Here is a 19,131-nt window from a genome sequence, read left to right as displayed (position 1 = left end):
TCAATTTCAATTTCCTCATTTGTGTTTTTTGAGTTAACAGTGTTTGTCTGTCATCTCCCTGTCATTGGTTTCCTGTGTTAACACGCTCCGCTGACGGTTTCTCAGACTGTGACTGTGTCTTAGATATAATGAACTGTCAGACGTCTGAATTCATCTGTTCCAGTTCAGAGTTTAACTCTAATCTGAAGACAGACTGCAAATCAATGAATTGTGGGTAAATTAAAACAGAAGAACAGCATCCAGTGTCTCAGTTCTGTTCATACTTGACAGAAAACATTTGTCTTTTGGAAGAATTCAACAGCTGCAGGACATTTTACTTTGGAAATTCGGAAAAGGGCAAAACAACAAAAAGAAAAAAAAATCACTAAACTCTCTTTATCTTCTCTGCACACATTAACATGGTGGTTAAAAGACCAAGTGAATTAACCAGCTTTTCCTCTTTTATCTCTTCAGTTTGTGAAGTTCGCCAACATCGAGGAGGATACGCCGTCCTACCATCGCCGCTACGACTTCTTCGTGTCTCAGTTCAGCGCCATGTGCCACTCAACTCATGAAGATCCAGAGACCAGGACCAGGTAAGAGGACGCCACACTGAATATTTATTATATTCAGTTGATAATATAAAAGTTCAGACTGTTATTTCTGCATCAGCTGCCCTTTTGTTCACGATTATTGTTTTTTCATCATATTTTGCTTTTGCTGCTTCCCGTGGAGTCCCTCAGGGTTCGTTTCTGGGTCCCCCATTGTTCTTTGTACAAAAGCTACTACAAACACCTGTTATGTAAAAATCCAGTTGACCACGGTTAGAGTACGTCAGCAGGACTTTAACGTTCAGATGTCGCTTAACGTGAAGTAACTGAGGTTTTGATATTCACCGGCAAAACACTTTCTGTCTGGATTTGTTCTGGTTTACCTGACGGTCGAGGGTAGGCGGGGGGGATCTAGGTGTTTTAATCATCATCTATCTCTGGGACTCTCTTCATAATGATTTTTTTTTTATTTTTTAGATGACTCCACAAAGCAATGTTTCACAAAACTGAAATAGAAACAGTTTTTTTCTGGTTTTTTGCACATCCAGGTTGAGATACCTGCTGAGTCGTGCTGAGAATCTGTCATCACAGTGTGAGAGGAGAAGAAAACTTTTAGCTTCATTTGCATAAAATCACTCAATGGTTCATTTAGAGACCGTTTTCAGTCGTGTTTTGTCGACATGTGATGGAAACTCAGCCGCTGCAGAGCCGGTATGGAGGCTGTGAAGTGTAAAAAAAACATCAACAAAACTTAACAACAGAAGATGAAAACACCATGAAAGTATCTAAAGGAAACGGTTTCTACCTGTGTGTCCTGACTTGAAACTGGAGGTTGTTATATTTCACCTCTTTTCCATGTTTGTTCTGCACATCCGATGATATGGGGTCAACAAACACTGCCTCTTTAAAGGGACATTGTGTAACTTCTCCTGTTATCTATTCACAAAAATCGATTATTTGGTTCAAAAGTTTTTCATTCATCAGTAATCCCCCCCATCAACAAACTGAAGTGTTCCTTTCAGCTCTGAATTTGCTGTTCATATCGTTCATATCTGTTGCTGCATTCACGTGCAGTCGGGCTGACGGCCGTCGCTAACAAACCAGATGTCATTTTAGTCACAGAAGTCCAGAGAAAGCCGGTAAAACGTGGGTCAGGTAAACAATACCACATCGCCATGACAACATATTGTCACGTGTATTGTTTTGCCTCGTGCTGACGGACCACTTGTTTATGCCGTTACATGCAGCGGCTGTCATCCGTCTGCTGTCTGCCCAATTTCAGGTGAATGCAGCATGAAAAATACCATTGAGTTGCTTGCGATATACAACCACAACGCTAGATGGGAGGAATTCCTACACAATGTCCCTTTAAAAAACCACCTCAGAATGAGATGACGTATTGATCACTGATTAGAACCGGGCTGCTGCGTTCACTCGTAATAACCATTTGCAGACTTTTCTCTGATTCTTTCATTATCTTCATTTTAAAAGCAAAAACTAATCTTCATATTTCTGTGAAAGTGACCGAGTCAAGATGAGGAATCCTTTCATCTCGGCGTGTGGCTGGGGGGCAGCGGTTGTTGGGGAGCCAGCTGATTGATCATTGATAGTGCAGATTGCTCCTCTGATTAGTTCTCTTCATGTGGGGAGATGGAGCTGCAGAAAACAGCTGCTTCAGTCACAGCTGAATTAAAAACCTGCCCACTCGTTATTCACATTGATCTTCGCTCGTACATAAACAACTGCTGGTGTCGCGTCACTTTTGGTTTTTATGACGACTTTATCCCACTCGCATCCCAATGAATATGGAATTAAACAACTGATCCATATTTCATGGCCTCTCCCTCCGTCTGTGACACATGAGCATGTGAAAGACGAGACGATGAAATGAAAAGTGAGGGAAAAAAAGCTGCCGGAGTCGATGTTTGACATCCAGATGAACTCCCCCCTCAGACCTGAGAGGACACAAGAACGTGGAGATTCAACGTCTGACGTCTCTGTGGAATAATGAAGGTGTAAAACTACAGCAGAGAAAAGAAGAGAGGGATTGAAAAGTCCTGATAACTGATCAATCATCTGATATTCCTCATTGCAATGATCCTCAGATATGGTGCAGTAAACTCTGAATAAACTGAATGTAAATTAGTAGAAACAGGTGGAAATCCTCTGATGAATAACTGTCCACTGTCTACAGTATTGCAATACAATATCATCACACTGGATACAATATTATTGGGATATTGAAAATATTGCAATATGCTCCGATCTATATTGCGATTTATCAGCTTATTTCAACTCCAAATGAAAACTTTGTTAACATCTGCTTTTTGTCTAATAAGATAAACTTCTTATTCTGTTCAGATCAGTACTTGGCGTCCGTATATTGATACAATATCGCCTCGCAACATATCGAGATAATATTATTATATAATTTATAATTATACAATTATTATTAATTGGGGATATTGGTAAAATGTTTATTTTAAATTAAAATTATAAATGTATTAATAGATAAGTAAGAAAGGGGTAGAGTCATATAAGTTTTACTATCTGCTCCTTTTCTGACGCTGCTCTTTTGTTTATATTCTTTTTTTGTTTTAAATTTTTATTTTTTTATGTTTGAAATAAATAACTAAATTCATTCATTCATTCATTCATTCATATGCTGTATTGAATTTTTCCCCCCACCCACTCACTCAACATCAGCTCTTATCACTGAGACGGAGACGACTGATCAGATCAATAAACCAACCAGCTACGAGTTTATTTATTTATTTATTTATCTAAACTCAAACATCATTGATCAGTCTGCCTCTTCAGATGAGTTGTGAAAAACTTGTCTGCAAGATAAATAGATGGATATAAAAAAAGTGAAAGTGTCTGGTTATTATTCAGCTCAGAGCAGCAGCAGGTTTGAATCAGCACTTCAACACTTTTTATTTCTGAAAAGAGAAAAATGAGTTTGTGGAGACAGACGTCGTCGGGGAAATGTGATTCTCTCTCTCTCTCTGTCTTTCTTTCTTTCTTTTTCCTTCTCTCGCTCTCTGAGTGTTAAGAAGGTAAAAATAGCTCGGTGGCGGCGCTGAGTCTCAGGCGACCCCCCCACCCCCCCTCTACCCCCCCTCCACCCTGACTCCATCTCACATCAGCAGTGTATTAAAACACCTGGAGACTCCTCTGTCTCTATTTACCAGAGCGTCGCTGCAGCAGCTGAGATCTGTGTGAGCGGCGAGGTCTTTGAGCATATTTGTGCATAGAAACACACTGTTATCCAGTTTCCTGTGTGTGTATGAGTGTGTGTGTGTGTGTGTGTGTGTGCAGGCATGTTTGTCGGGGTGGGTGGGTGGTGTGGTGTGGTGTGGTGGTGAGAGCCAGGGGGATGCTGGGATTATTTTCGAGTTGGCTTGATACCTCGGCGTGCTGTAAACAGTAGGACTGTATTTCATTATTAGTTTTGCCGCCGTAGGTGGAGAGACCGGCGCCCAAATAGAATTTCTCTGGCGGTTATTGGATCGGAGCGAAGACGAGGTCACCGCCACGTTTCTCTGGTTATTACTGCTCATACGGGCGTCTCGGTCTGAAACGCAGAAGAGGAAAGACAGAAATAGGAAAAAAAAAAAAAAAGACTCCTCGGGTCTGACAGATTGGAGTGTGTGTGTGTGTGTGTGGTCTCAGCATGTGTTAGAGTTGGAAATTATATTAATTCAAAGTGTTATGTTGTTTTTCCTCACACACCAGACGAGAGGTGGAAGTTGAAGTTGAATCAAATCTGCTGCTTTTACAACGTGAGAAACTCTGAAACTCTCAAAGTCGTCGGTTAGAAACAAGAAAAATGAACAAACAGGAACTTGGGAGAAAACGGTTCAGTGTTTTAATATTTTTTTATATTTATACAACAGTAACTAAACATGGATCCACTACAGTTCAACTCAGAGGTCAATGCTAACGTAGCATGCTAACATGGTCATCTGACGCTGTTGAAGGACCGCCCACTTTAGTGATGTCATCTGCCACAGTTTCATAACGAACCAATCATTTTTTTTTTACTGTTTCAAAGAGGTAAACTCTGGTTTTTTCCTGCAAAGAGAATTTTAGCCACCGCTAAACTTCTCATCGCCAACAGCTCACGAGTCGGTGGGTGTTTGTTTGTTTTTTTATGGCTTTTTGTGCATTTATTTTGAAAGGACAGCTGGAGAGAGACAGGTCCTTTCAATAAACACACATGGCGATGGCGCTGCAACCCTACTCCACAGCTGTTAGATGATTGGCTGTTTGCCTGTCACTCGTAGCGTCCAGGGATGATTCAATGCATTCAGACATCCTTGTATCATCAGAACAGACATGTCCTGCTCCCCCAGAGGTACCACAACCATCTCATTTCAACCCAGGAAAACCCCTGGCTAAACCTTTATTTCATTGACAGACCTGTTGCAAAACCCTCACACTGGCAACCGAGCCATCCGATTGGCTAAAAAAACACCTGTTTATTTGAATGTAAAGCAGGAAGTGAGATCCAGACTCCGGTGGTCAGTGAGACACTTTTTAAATCAGGTGTGAAGAGACACACTCAGAGCTGATCACTGTGATTGATCACTGAAGATGCAGGTTAGCAGCAGCACGGCGTAAACAGTGCCTAACGGAGTGTGTGTGTGTGTGTGTGTGTACAGGATCCGTGTGGCGGGGATCAAGGGGCTGCAGGGCGTGGTGAGGAAGACGGTGAACGACGAGCTGCAGGCGATCATCTGGGAGCCGCAGCACATGGACAAACTAATCCCGTCCATGCTGTTCAACATGCAGGACAGCGACGACCTGGACAGGTACTGCACACGTACACACACAGGCACACACACACACAGTGACCTTGTTCATGCACCAAAACCTCGACACACAATATCCCCCCCCCCCTTCGCTCAATTATGCATGCAGCGCCGGTGTTTTTCTCTGGAGGCAATCACAAGAGTAAACTACTTTTGTGGAAACATCAAACTTTTGGAGAATGAGGGTCATTGTTACCACGGCAACACACACAGAGAGATTTCACTCTGCTATCCCGGCCGGCATTCACCTGTCAAATCAAAGAGCCCATAATAATCAAACAGCATCTTCAGACGATGATTGTTTGACTTTAACTTCCCTGGAGAATAAATGAGGCTCTCCACGATTCACTTTCTTTTCAGATGTTTGAATAACTTTATCGAAACTCGTCTGCTTCTCTCACAAGAAGCTGTTTATTTCTCTTTATGTTAATGGACATAAATCTTAACATTCAGCAATTAAAATATGTCAATAGATAATAGTAAACAAAAATAGTATATTTCCCTGTTCCTGAAATACAGATTATGAGTTAATAAAATCACCACAGGGAAGTATTATGTGTTTACATGTACGATATATTAACACTCTTAATATATTGCTGTTACAGTCTGTGCAGAGATGTTTGCAGTTATTGATATCAGCAGCTAAATATTAACATGATTGGATGTTGATCTGATGATGTTAATGCAGGCAGCCATCTTGGCTTCTTGGTTTGATCACATGAGCGAAAGAATCGACCATAATCTGAGCTCACGTTCACTTCTCCCGTTGGAGTCAATAGACTCAAGACCTGCTGCTGCTAGTCTCCTAAAGGGGGCGGAGTCATGGTCTGCTGGTCTCCTAAAGGGGGAGGAGTCATGGTCTGCTGGTCTCCTAAAGGGGGAGGAGTCATGAGCTGCTGGTCTCCTAAAGGGGGAGGAGTCATGGTTTGCTGGTCTCCTTAAGGGGGCGGAGTCACGGTCTGCTAGTCTCCTAAAGGGGGCGGAGTCACACTCTGCTGGTCTCTTAAAGGGGGAGGAGTCACGGTCTGCTGGTCTCCTAAAGGGGGCAGAGTCATGGTCTGCCGGTTTTCCTAAAAGGGGCGGAGTCATGGCCTGCTGGTCTCCTAAAGGGCCGCCCCCTTTAGGAGGGACAGCAGTCATGGGGGCGGAGTCACGGTCTGCTGGTCTCCTAAAGGGGGCGGAGTCATGGTCTGCTGTTCTCCTAAAGGGGGCGGAGTCACGGTCTGCTGGTCTCCTAAAGGGGGCGGAGTCATGCCCTGCTGGTCTCCTAAAGGGGGCGGAGTCATGGTCTGCCAGTTTCCTAAAGGGGGCGGAGTTGTGGCCTGCTGGTCTCCTAAAGGGGGCGGAGTCATGCCCTGCTGGTCTCCTAAAGGGGGCGGAGTCATTGTCTGCTGGTCTCCTAAAGGGGGCGGAGTCACGGTCTGCTGGTCTCCTAAAGGGGGCGGAGTCACGGCCTGCTGGTCTCCAAAAGGTGGCGGAGTAACAGCCTGCTGGTCTCCTAAAGGGGGCGGAGTCATTATCTGCTGGTCTCCTAAAGGGGGCGGAGTCATTGTCTGTTGGTCTCCTAAAGGGGGCGGAGTCACGGTCTGCTGGTCTCCTAAAGGGGGCGGAGTCACGGCCTGCTGGTCTCCTAAAGGGGGCGGAGTCATGGAGAAACCCACTGACACAGAGACAGGAAACTGACTCGTAGTGGAGCGTTGTTATTTCTAGACCGTCTTTGATCAAAGCCAGTTAGCGTAGCCAAAGATCCTCTACGGAGAAGATGCCGCACTACAGGCAGCACCAGTGGTAACGTAACTGACTAAACTAATTTATTAAAGTCAGAGTCAGATTCTTATTTCACGTCCACAAACTGCTTAGCCCTGAAAGTTTGAGGTGTTTCTACTGTTTGACCTTGTGCCTCTTTAACATTCGCTGCCTTCGGTGTGAGAAGAGTCGGGATCTGAACTAAATCCTGCTGCAGCTGGATCTTGTCGTTAAGTCTCCGTGAACCGGAGCATCGGTAAAAACCTTCGCCTGAACCTGAGCCTGCATGGGAATTACACACTCACACACACACCTCAGACCTCATTATATTGACTCAATCCCTCAAATCCCGGCCGGTAGTCCAGGTGAGGGAGGAAATCCAGGCGATGTGTCACACTGAGGAGTTTGTTCAGCTCCGGCTCTGAAGAAGCTGCCGCTGCTTCGGGAAGATTTATGGTGAAGATAAACGAGGTCGGACAGGAAGCTTAACATCGGCTGCTGCTACACTTTATTCTGCCAGAAAAAAAACAACCACACACACACAGTTCTCTGTTTAAAAAACCAAAAAAACAACCTGCGTCATAAGAGAAGCAACACGACTGGAAATCATTTTGCTGCAGTCAGGGTGGGACGGAGGTGAAGCCTGAAGGACAAAACTCTGGGCAACAATCTGTTATTTATGTCAGTATTTTATTTTGAAAGGGAACACAGGGGAGAATTAAGAGACAGCGAAAGTCACTTATTTTTTCCTTCTTCCTCTCCTCTTCTCTCCTGTTTACTCCTCTCATCTCCGCTCTGCTTTTCCTCCTCTCCTCCTCTCTCCTCTGCTTCTACTCCTCTCATCTCCTCTCCTCTCTTCTCCTCTCCTCTTTCCTCCTCCTCTCATCTCCTTCTTCCTCTCCTCCTCTCCTCTCCCATTTCCTCCTCTCCTCTCCTCCTTCTTCCTCTCCCCTCCTCTCCTCTCCTCTCCTCCTTCTTCTTCTCCTCCTTCTTCCTCTCCTCTTTCCTCCTCTTCTCCTCCTTCTTCCTCTCCTCTCCTCTTTCCTCCTCCTCTCCTCTCCTCCTTCTTCCTCTCCTCCCTTCTTTCTCTCCTCTCCTCCTCCTCTCCTCTCCTCTTTCCTCCTCCTCTCCTCTCCTTCTTTCTCTCGTCTCCTCTCCTCTTACCCCCTCTCCTCTCCTCCCCTCTTTCCTCCTCCTCTCCTCTCCTCTCCTTCTTTCTCTCCTCTCCTCTCCTCCTTCTTCCTCTCCTCCTCTCCTCTCCTCTTCTCCTTCTTCCTCTCCTCTCCTCTCCTCTCCCCTTTTCTCCTCTTCTCTCCTCTCCTCTCCTCCCTTCCCTCCTCCTCTCCTCTCCTCTTCTCCTTCTTCCTCCTCCTCTCCTCTCCTCTCCTCTCCTCTCCTCTCCTCTCCTCTCCTCTCCTCTCCTCTCCTCTCCTCTCCTCCCTCCTCCTCTCCTCTCCATCTCATTCAGTTGGTTTCCATGTGAACAAAAATCTATTTTTGGACCGTGTGTGTGTGTGTGTGTGTGTGTGTGTGTGTGTGTGTGTGTGTGTGTGTGTGTGTGTGTGTGTGTGTGTGTGTGTTTTTTCTCCCTCCTGTTTGCTTTTCTCCTCCTAAACCCTCTCGAGTGCCGACGCCTCCTTTTCATCACATGTGGAGGAATTACAGGTCGAGGGTGTGATGGACCTCGGCCTCGGTCTCTCCTTCGTTACCCGGACGACGTGTCGGAGTCGACGTCTGAGCGACACCAAGGGAAAACAGTCATCAGTCTCTCCGTGTCTGCTTCAAACTTAGACTTTTATTTCACTGCAGAGAAACATCGACTGAAACTTCCTCCTCCGTTTGTCTCCACATTTCAAAATAAAAGTCAAACAGGTGGTGGTCGACTCTTCAGGTCACTTCCTGTTTAACTACACTCATAAAATGTGTGAAATTTAGTCGGAATCGCTGTGTGAAGTCCTCAGTGATGATGAGTAAACGGTAGCATCATGCTTTTCTTTCCAAATCTAAAGTTTTTTCAGGGTTTCTAAGATATCACATTCACACAACTAAAATCTTGTTCTGTGACGTCTCTTTGACCTTTGACCTTTTGATAGTTGCCTCCAAAACCAAACCAGTTTGTCCTTTTATCAGGTTTGAAGAAATATCTTTATCATCAACCGTTTTTAATGACACTTGTTTTTGATTCTCGGTCACAAAACAAGTAAAACTCTCGTCATCTGATGTCACAGACCAATTTAGCAGTGTTGGGTATAGTTACTTTGGAAAGTAGTTAATTAAGTTACAACATTACCATCAATTAAAAGTAATCAGTTACGTTACTGCGTTACCTATGAATAAAAGTGTAAAACGCGTTAGAGTACTCATGCGTTACCAAAAATGAAAAGCCTTTTGCAACGCGCCTCGCACACGCTGCAATTTAACAGACACACAGCCTCTTTTAAATGCACCGAGTCCTGACGAATAACATCAGTCATCTGTCTGACAAAAAGCAGGCTGCGGGATTTTCCTTTCCTTATCCGGCGAAAAGTAACGGATTACTTAAAAAATAACTAAGTTACTGATTACTCAACTCACGAAACTAACGCGTTACGTTACACGAAAAAAGTGTAAGTAAGTGTAATTTAGAAATTTACTGTATTTAATTTACTATAAACATGTATATAATAAAAGTAGGGTTCTGCTGCATAAGAAAATATAATTAATTGTATAATTTGTATATTAATTGTAATTTCTTGGCTGTACTAGGGCGTGGCACTTATTGTGTCTTTTAACAAATTCATTTCCCTCCCCTGTGAAAACGTGATTTTTATTTCTAACATCCTGCGAGCTGCTCTGTTTACGTCTCTTGTTCCTCACCACTGATCTCAGATCTTTACTGTTGATCAGCTGCAGAGGTCACACGCGTCTTCATGCTTCATGTAGATAAACAAAACAATCTGAATCTGACTTCAGATAAAAAAACTAAACAAAAACAAAACACATCTCTGCTTTTCTTTTTTCGTCTTCTGCCCTTCTGTCTGAACTGTGAGTCGTTCACAGCCGCCCGCTCTTTGATGTGAAGTGTCACACTGTGCGATGAGGAAGAGGAAGAAGAGGAAGAAGTGACCTTGAGAACGACGACCTACAGCAGCTGAGGACGGCATTAGCACATGAAACGTGTTTTTATATTCAAATGAAGCCAGTGGAGCTTCTGTTCTCACTGGAACCAGGATGAGTCCAGATCAGTTTGACTCCGTCGGCCACAGCAGGTTTCAGCCGACGACTCCGACCTTGAGCCGGAAACACGTCGACCTCACAGGAAAACACAACTCCTAATCTTGGAATGATATTAATTAGGGGCGTGTATTGACAAGAATCTGGCGATACGATACTGTTATATATTGGGTTGATTAATGTCCTCTTACGGACACCGTTGATCTGCAATGACATATAGAACTGTCACTAGAGGGCACTCCTGTACCCGAGTGGAGATCGAGTTAAATAAAAGGAAGATCTGCCTAGTGAAGCAAGAAGTGGTCCGTGATTATATTGGTCTTATAGTATAAATCGGAGTAATCCCATCCTCGTCGCCACTTTAGATAGATAGAGAATACTTTATTCATCCCTAGCAGGGAAATTCAAGTTAGTCCAGTAGCTCACACAACAATGACACAAAAAAGATGAACACAAAAAAACATTTTAATAAGTGTTATATAAAACGATTGCAGCAGGAACAAATGATCTCTTAAATCTTTCAGTTCTGCAGGTCAAGGTCTTTTTATTATTTTCTCTTCTTATTGTGTCTTGATAGGTATTACTCTCTGTGACACTTGTTGTGCTTGGCCTCCTTCTCTCCAGAGGAGATGAAACTTTAATGCTGCATTGTTCTGTGATGTTTTATGCATCAGTTCTGTCACTTTGTGTCTGAGTCGTCGTCGTTGCTGCTACAACGTGTCGACGGCTTCGTGCTCAGAGTCGCCTCCGTCAGGGTTTTCATGCCGCATGGTTTTGGAAGGACGAGACCGAACTCCGACCTCAGTGTTTGACCTGACTGTGGCTCCTCTGTCTGGACGGGAGGGAACGAACTCCTGCAGCTGGTTCATCATCTGGATCTGTGTCTGTGATGTCCAGGTGTTCACCTACGTTGACGACACCACTCGGTCTTTTTCTAAAAAAACCTCCTGAGGAGACGATGTGAGAGTTTTTGGTCAAGATCTTGCAATTGAAGATGAGTTGAACATCTGGGGAACAGGACCTGGCTGCATAATGTTTGCTCCAGATGTTCTGCAAATCAGAAGACCGTCCCAGACAAGAGGGTCGACCTCTGTCTTTAAAGGGACAGTTCAACATTTAGTCAGATTTCTCCTCATCAGCATTGAGTTCATTACCTTTAATCACCGGTGCAAGTTGTTTTGAGATCGGCGGGGCAGAGACGTGAGCTGCTCAGTGAACACATCAAGCCCTCATCAAAGACACAATCCAACAACTCCACAACGCTCTGGTGGACAAGTTGTGAGCTGCACATTCACCACGCTATGAGATAATAACACAACGTTACCAGACAGAGTTGTTTTAGAGGGAAATGCAGCTGGAACTACATTCCAGAGTATTTGCTTCATGTTTCGTAATGATACATAATTATACATTATTTCCTAGTGTGGTGAATGTGCAGGTCACAACTTGTCCACCAGAGCGTTGTGGAGTTGTTGGATTGTGTATTTGATGAGTTTGATGAGGGTTTGATGTGTTAGCTGATCTCAAAACAACATGCACCGACAATTAAAGGTGATAAACCTACTGCTATAACTATAGGGATTATGGTGAGAGGAGAATTTGCCAAAATGTTGAACTATCCCTTTAAGATCTGAGTGACTAACAGCCGTGGAGATGAAACGGGCCTCGTTGGACCATCGGTTTCCTCTGGTTGTGGTCTCTGACCTCGGTCTCTAAAGACCTGGAATCTGATTTCCTCGCGGCCCTCAACTCTTTCTTTAATACAACCGCTCAATCTCTCACTTTAACCCCTCGCTTGCTTCTCTTCCGCTCTCCGACCGTCCTATCACCTCCGCAGATCTTCTCCGCTTTAAATGGAAATTCAGCTTCCACATGAAGCGTATGTAATTACGCTGCATATGTTCCTTCCTCACCTCGGGGGAGGGCTCGGCGTTAACGGCAACCATCACACTCGTTATCTAATGGTCCTCCTCCCGCTACTTAATGAGCAAGAAGCTTCAGTCAGATCTGAGGAGGGAAGTCTGGTCTTTGATGGAGGGGGAGGGGGAGGGGGATGGGGGGGGCAGGAAGAGGTTAAACAGGAAGGACAGGTCGTTAAATATTCAAATCACCCGTAACAATCACTGAGAGCGATGAGAATTAATAACTGTGAATTCCTCTCTCTTTTTAATTTTACGTTCCTCGCGCCCAACAGTGGCCATCTCATCTTGGCCTCGTAGTGAAAGGGGGAGGGGCCGTGTGCACATAAACATGGTCACATGTTGCAGGTGTCATCTGATTGGACAACTGCAGTGTCCGACTTCACTGTGATAAAGTTTCCTGTCTGAGACACAGGAAGTGTCAGTCAGAGCTTTGTTGGCGCAATGAAGAATGAAAACCTCTGAATCTGTGCGAAACAAACGACAATAGGATGACAGATAAATGAAAATAAGATTTAAAGGAGACATATTCTGTCCCTTTTCCACAAATTAAAATAGTTCCCAGGTGTCTTAAAGACATGTCCGTGACATGCTTCGGTCAAAATCCCCCAAGGATCAAACATCACAGCTCTTTTCATCCTCTCAAAACAGCCCTGTTCAGAACGGCTGGTTTCAGTGCCTGTCCCTTTAAATGCAAATGAGCCACTGCTTGCCCCTCCCCTTTCTACTGTAACCAGGTAGGGGTGGGGTTATGCAAATTCAAAAACTAATAACATCATTGGAAGACAACTGAGGGAACAGCTTGTAAACCCACATGGATTTCAACCTCATGAGCCTGAAAATTACAGATTTATTTTGCCAATTCTCACATTTTTGGGGATGGAAGACAAAACAAACACCCAAATACATGTTAAAGAGCCTTCTAAGGTGATATTTCCATAATATGTCCCCTTTAAAATAAATAAACGTCTCATAGCAACCATGCAGTAAATTGTATAAGATACAGTGAACACTACTGACCAAGCTAACAGGCTAACATGAGTTGAGTCAGAACATCCACTGAGGAAAAACTCAAACTGTGAGAAACCTCATGGTGAGCAACAGAGGAGCTGAGGGTTAGCTAAGACGTTGTGTAGTCCTCACACGGTCACGACTGACCTGGAACCAGCCGTTAACAAACAAAGAGGCGGCTTCGTTCATCAGCATCGGGCTAAAAGGAGCTGCTACAGTAAATTGAACCGGACGCCAGCGATGATCCACTGATGAGCGAGTGTCGCTGTCGCTGCAGATGGAGATCATTGAAAATGTCCTGGAGAGAAATGAGTGGGAGGAACGAGTCCAGACTGAACCGTCATCATCACTGTGATTGTCACCTGTAATCAGGCAGCAGCCATCCCATAATCACACATCAGTAATCACACACACACATATGGCTCCATGTAATCACAGCAGAATGAAAAACTACAGAAGCCCAGAGAGGATAGTATAGTAGGGTTTGTTGTTGTAGTTCTCAGTTTGACCACAAGAGGCTGAAAAATCATGACAATAATGATGATAAATTGTCTTTCAGGGCTTTACCCTATCCCCCATGGTTACGTTAATAACACCAAAACAAAGACACAACTATTTTTGTAAATGCACAACATGAAAATGACTGTCTCTGGACGTCCACTGTGAGTTCACACCAAGATAACGGTAGCTACAGAAAAGGGTTGGCAAGATGAACAGTTAAGAAAAATCTAAACAAATTGTTTTAAAAGAATCAGATTTGTTAAAATGTACATTTTGTGTTCATGTTGGTTTTATGACATTTGAACCTTTTCAACAAAGGTCAAACTAAATGCCACAAAATACATATTTGATCCACCTACACTGGATTTTAATGTACTCGTATGACATATACTTAATTCTGAAAATATTACATTTAAATTGATTTTTTTGCTGTGTTTCTATATTTGAATTTTAATGCATTTTGGCAACACTGAGCAGGATATGTCCTAAAACCAAAACGCTCTTCTTCTAAATAATGTGACAAATTATGTAAAATTTATTAACTCATTGGCTGCCAGCCATTTTCAGAGCAGAGAGCCCCATACTGCCAGCCGTTTTAGAGCATTTTGAACGATCTTATAACACCCACAGAATATTGTGTTATTGTATGTATGTAAACACCGAAACTACCAAGAGAAAGAGTAGACTCTCTTCGTTCAATAGGAAAAAAAAGTTTGTTTCTACCTTTTTCCGTTCTTTTGTAAACAGCAGTAGAACGTAGGCTGGTTTCGCCAAAAACAGCAGTTTTTGACCAAAACACTGAGAAAATAAGCTTTTTGTGGAAAGAAACGTGTCAAGCAGAACAGTGACTTTGACGTTGATATTTTTTGCTTTAGTGACACCTCACACATCTGAACAGTGTTCTCCTTTTATAAAACAACAAAAACAACACAGAGAAAGGACTTTTGATGGCAAAATAATAATTTATTTACAAATATCAGTAAAAATATTATAAAAAATATATTAAAACTTTTTTGTACGTTTGTAGCTGTCACATGACCTCTGACCCATGGTCGACCACTGCTCGATCCACGACCTGTAAATTATAGAAATATATATAATTACCATAAAAATACATCTCTTATAGTTGTAGTCAAGTGTGATGTGGAGTTTTTTTTTTTTAAGCTTTCCGCCGGCGATCAAAGCGATCCGCCCTTCTAGCAGTAAAAGTTAGCTCGCTAGCAAGTTAGCTCGCTAGCAAGTTAGTTTATTTTATTTTTTTTACCATTGATGTATTATATTATTACCTTCATGTCTTTCTGGAGCGTGGGGACGAGTCTCTGCTGCTCCTGGTTGATCCGGACGGAACCGCTCATCTGACGAATCCGGGTCACCGAGCCGTCAGCTGCTGACTCTCTCACCAGCCGCTCGGCCCGGCTTGATCGCCGGTGTCCAGCGTCGGTGTCGGTCGTCGGTGTCTTTTTCAATGATCTCCGTCGTTTTCTCACGATCGCGACCCTCTTCCTCTCCGAACTACCGCGACACATACGGTACATAATGTGCCAACGTGCGGAACACATAGGCTCCGATAAGTTTCTTATATCTCTTGTCATCTCGCTTCTTCTCATAATCAATGCTGATCTCTCATCCAAAGAGGGCACTGCTGCCACCTACAGGGCACCTACACGTCATTACACTAGTTTACAAGCCTGATATTGATGGACAAGCTCCACCAGACCGTCCTCCAGCCCCTCCTGTTGAAAAACGCAATTGACGTCTATCGACGTCAATGGCAGTGAACGGTTGTAATTAGATTGACGTCTATAGACGTCAATGGCAGCCAATGAGTTAAGAAACATACTGTAGTGTTGCATTACAAAAAGCAAAGTACATTTATTCCACCATGTGAGTCCAGATTTATTTTCCTGTATAAAATCAGATTTTTACACCACTTGACATTGGGTTGCATCACAAAAGGGAGAATTTCCACGTTTAAAACTCAAATTTTGACCCAGAAATGAGTTAAAAAAGTCAGATGCTATGGCCAGAATTTAAGTTTAATCTATTAATGTGACCAAAAATAATATAATATAATAATAATGGAGGACGTTGCCTCTCGGTCACATTGTGATCTGCATAAATTAAATAATAACTGTGCAGCTCTGATGTTGAGATTGATGATACATTAAAGCTCCAACAGACACAAGTTCAGTGACACGACGCCACCAACATTTAGTTTTAGTTTCAGTCTGGTAGCGACATCACATCACTGTTGTTCAGTTTTCTGCAGCGCCTCATTCAAAGTCACTTTTAGGCCACAGACTCTTCTAGTAACAGTAATTTCTTTTTGCCCGTCGGGGAAACAAATTAGCAAACAATTAATTCAGAGCCACGCGGCCTCGTCTGAAGTCTGGATGTTGCAGCAGTTTAATTTCATGTATTGAATATTGTAAAGCTGCAGCAACAGGAGTTTAAATGAAGTCTGTTGTTAGAATTTAAATTACATACAGTTTATTAGTCAAACAGCAAAACGTGGGTGGATGTTTCAGAGATAAAGACCCACATACATTGTGTAGCATACCCTCCGACAGATTGTGGACCCGACTGATGATTTTCTCAAAACTGTCTTTATTTTCACAAACAGCTCCATGAAAACCACCGTGAGAAAACCAACTTGAGAACTGAAGAAACACAAAAAGCACAATTACATTTATGTTTCCACTCTGCACTGTACAATACACCGTAGCTTTACCGCAGGTGAGCGAGAATTAGCTTAGCTTTAGCATAGTAACATAACGTAAATATGACCGTTAACACACACACACACTAACCTTATACCTCCTCGGGGGTAGCTAATACCGTCTTTGGTGTTTTATTCCTGAGTTACCGTTGCTTTATCTCCTTATTTTCCTTAGTTTACCTTAAAACCTTTTACTTTTACCGTCAGCTCATTCATACTGTTCCTTTGTTTATACCGGAAGACACAATACAGCCAGGAAGTGACAAGGTATGTTAGCGGTCTCTTCAAAATAAAAGCTCATTACAAATATAACCTTCAAAACGAGCAATATACATATAAAAACCAGATGAATTACATTTTAATATAATGCACTCAAATCATGAAATATATTTATGTAACGAAATCATGTCACAATGCATTTAAAGTAACTTAACTATTATTTTTTTTTAAAGATTTTAACATATTTAACCATTTTAGCAGTACAAGGATGTTTCCAAACACTCAAGCTCTGGTCAGTTTTCCCGTGGCGGTGGCGAGCAGCGGTGGCGTCGAGCAGCGGTGGCGGCAGCAGCGTGTTTAGTCGTTGGCCGCCGCGGTCAAGGGCGTTTGATTCTGTTAATTGCTTCTCGGAGGGCGGACGTGGGCGGCGTGCAGAGAAGAACACACACACACAAACGGTGTTGAGTGTGAAGGCAGCTACCTTGAAAACGACCTTGACCGACGTCGGTGTCTGTTTGTGTTTCTAATTTCCTGCTTCGCTGACATCACAGATCTGATGATGATCGGTCTCCTGATCGGCTCATGTTGACCATCAATGACCGGGTTTAACAACTAAACGAGTCAGTGTCAGATTGGCTTTGATGATTCAATTCAATTCAATTTAGTGCAAAATCACCATGGTACGTGGTCTCAATACACTTTCCAATAAAAACAAGTACAATAATAACAACAGATAATAAAAAAACATTGGAAGAAACACCAGAGGAAAAAGGATAAAACAGTTAAAAGTTTGTTTCCAATAATGACAGTCAATAAAACAATAGTAAAACACCAGAGGAAAATGCTAAAATAAGTTAGTTTAATCAAAGTATTGGGTAAAAAGGTACGTTTTAAGACAGGATTTAAAAATTGCGATTGGATGTGGCGTTTCTGAGATCTTGTGGGAGGCCGTTCCATAAAAAAGGAGCGCTGTAGGAGAAGGCCCTGCCACCAGCTGTTTTTTTATTGATGGATGGAATGACCAGGAGGTTTGAACCAAGGGAACGAAGAGGACGTGACGGAGTGTAGGGAGTGAGCAGTTGAGACAGGTACAGAGGTGCAAGACCATTCAAGGCTTTATAAGTTAAAAGAAGAACTTTAAAATCCGCTCTAGCCTGAATGGGCAGCCAATGTAGTGATGCTAAAACCGGTGTTATGTGATAAAATTTACTTGTTTTCGTTAAAAGTCCAGCAGCTGAATTCTGGACTAGTTGAAGGCTCCTGGTAGTAGAGATGGGAAGGCCGGAAAAAAGGACATTACAGTAATTAAGTCGGGAGGACACAAGGGCATGGAGAACCACCTCAGCGCTACGCAGGGACAGAGAAGGGCGGATTTTGATGATGATAATGATAATGATGATGATGATGATACGGTGGCCCTGAGGTTCAAATCACAACAGCAAATCAGAAAACATAACACAAAAAGAGAAAACACAACAACAAAAAGAGAAAACACTATGGCAAGCGGATTTAACATTTAAAAGCTAAGTTTGACTCTCCAGAAAAAACATTGTAGATATCAACAACGTCTTTCTGACTTGTCGTAACTACATTTTGAATACTTGGATTTTTCATTCAAGATATCTGTAATTCAGTTTTGCCTCTAGTCAAAAAGAACATTTCAGATCCACAACTACGTTCTTCCTAGGACAAATGACGTCACTTTAACCATTCATGTGTATGGGGTTTGTCATTACAGATATCTACAATTCAGTTGCAGATATCCACTATGTGAATTACAGATATCTGTAACTGAATTACGACTAGTACTAATTCCAGTTATAGATATCTACAACGTCATTTCTCCTAGTCAAAACTTAATTTAAGATATCTGAAAAGGGACATGTAGATATCTGTAATTGAGGTGAATTAAATATATCTTGAACTGGAATTATGACTAGACAGAATCAAATTGTAGATATCTGTAATGACAAACCCCATACACATGAACGGTTAAAGTGACGTCACTTGTCCTATAGGAAGAATGTAGTTGTGGATCTGAAATGTTCTTTTTGACTAGAGGTAAAACTGAATTACAGATATCTACAACACACATCCAGTCTGGCTTTTAAATGTTAAAATGGCTTGACATAAAACACAACACAAAAGAGAAAATACAACGGCAAAAAAGAGAATTTGCTGTTGTGTTTTGCACCTCAGGGCCACCGTATGATGATGATGATGATGATGATGATGATGATGATGATGATGATGATGATGGAGGAGGAAGAGGAGGAAGAAGTGTTTGATCTTCAGTCAGTGACAGTTTTACTCATCAATCAATGAAGCTGATGGATTTTATTCTCTAACGTGATGATTTAAAGAGTTTCCATCTCATTGCATTAGAAACTACAGCACACACACACACACACACACACACTCACACACTCACACTCACACACACACACACACACACA

General features: G+C 42.7%; 1 protein-coding gene across 1 annotated transcript in view; it reads left to right on the top strand.

Annotated features, from left to right (window-relative positions):
• The window catches only part of efr3a (EFR3 homolog A), an 82,262-nt gene that overhangs the window by 25,382 nt on the left and 37,749 nt on the right, over positions 1 to 19,131 (top strand). Inside the window, exons 4-5 of the mRNA XM_083991993.1 lie at positions 454 to 575; positions 5,198 to 5,347. Of these exons, the coding sequence (XP_083848119.1) occupies positions 454 to 575; positions 5,198 to 5,347 (272 nt within the window). The remainder of the gene's footprint in view (positions 1 to 453; positions 576 to 5,197; positions 5,348 to 19,131) is intronic.

Source organism: Trachurus trachurus (assembly GCF_905171665.1).
Source record: "Trachurus trachurus genome assembly, chromosome: 17".
In the NCBI taxonomy this organism is placed as follows: domain Eukaryota; kingdom Metazoa; phylum Chordata; class Actinopteri; order Carangiformes; family Carangidae; genus Trachurus; species Trachurus trachurus.
The sequence above is the reverse complement of the archived record's forward strand: the minus strand, read 5'-3'. Positions and strand labels throughout refer to the sequence as shown.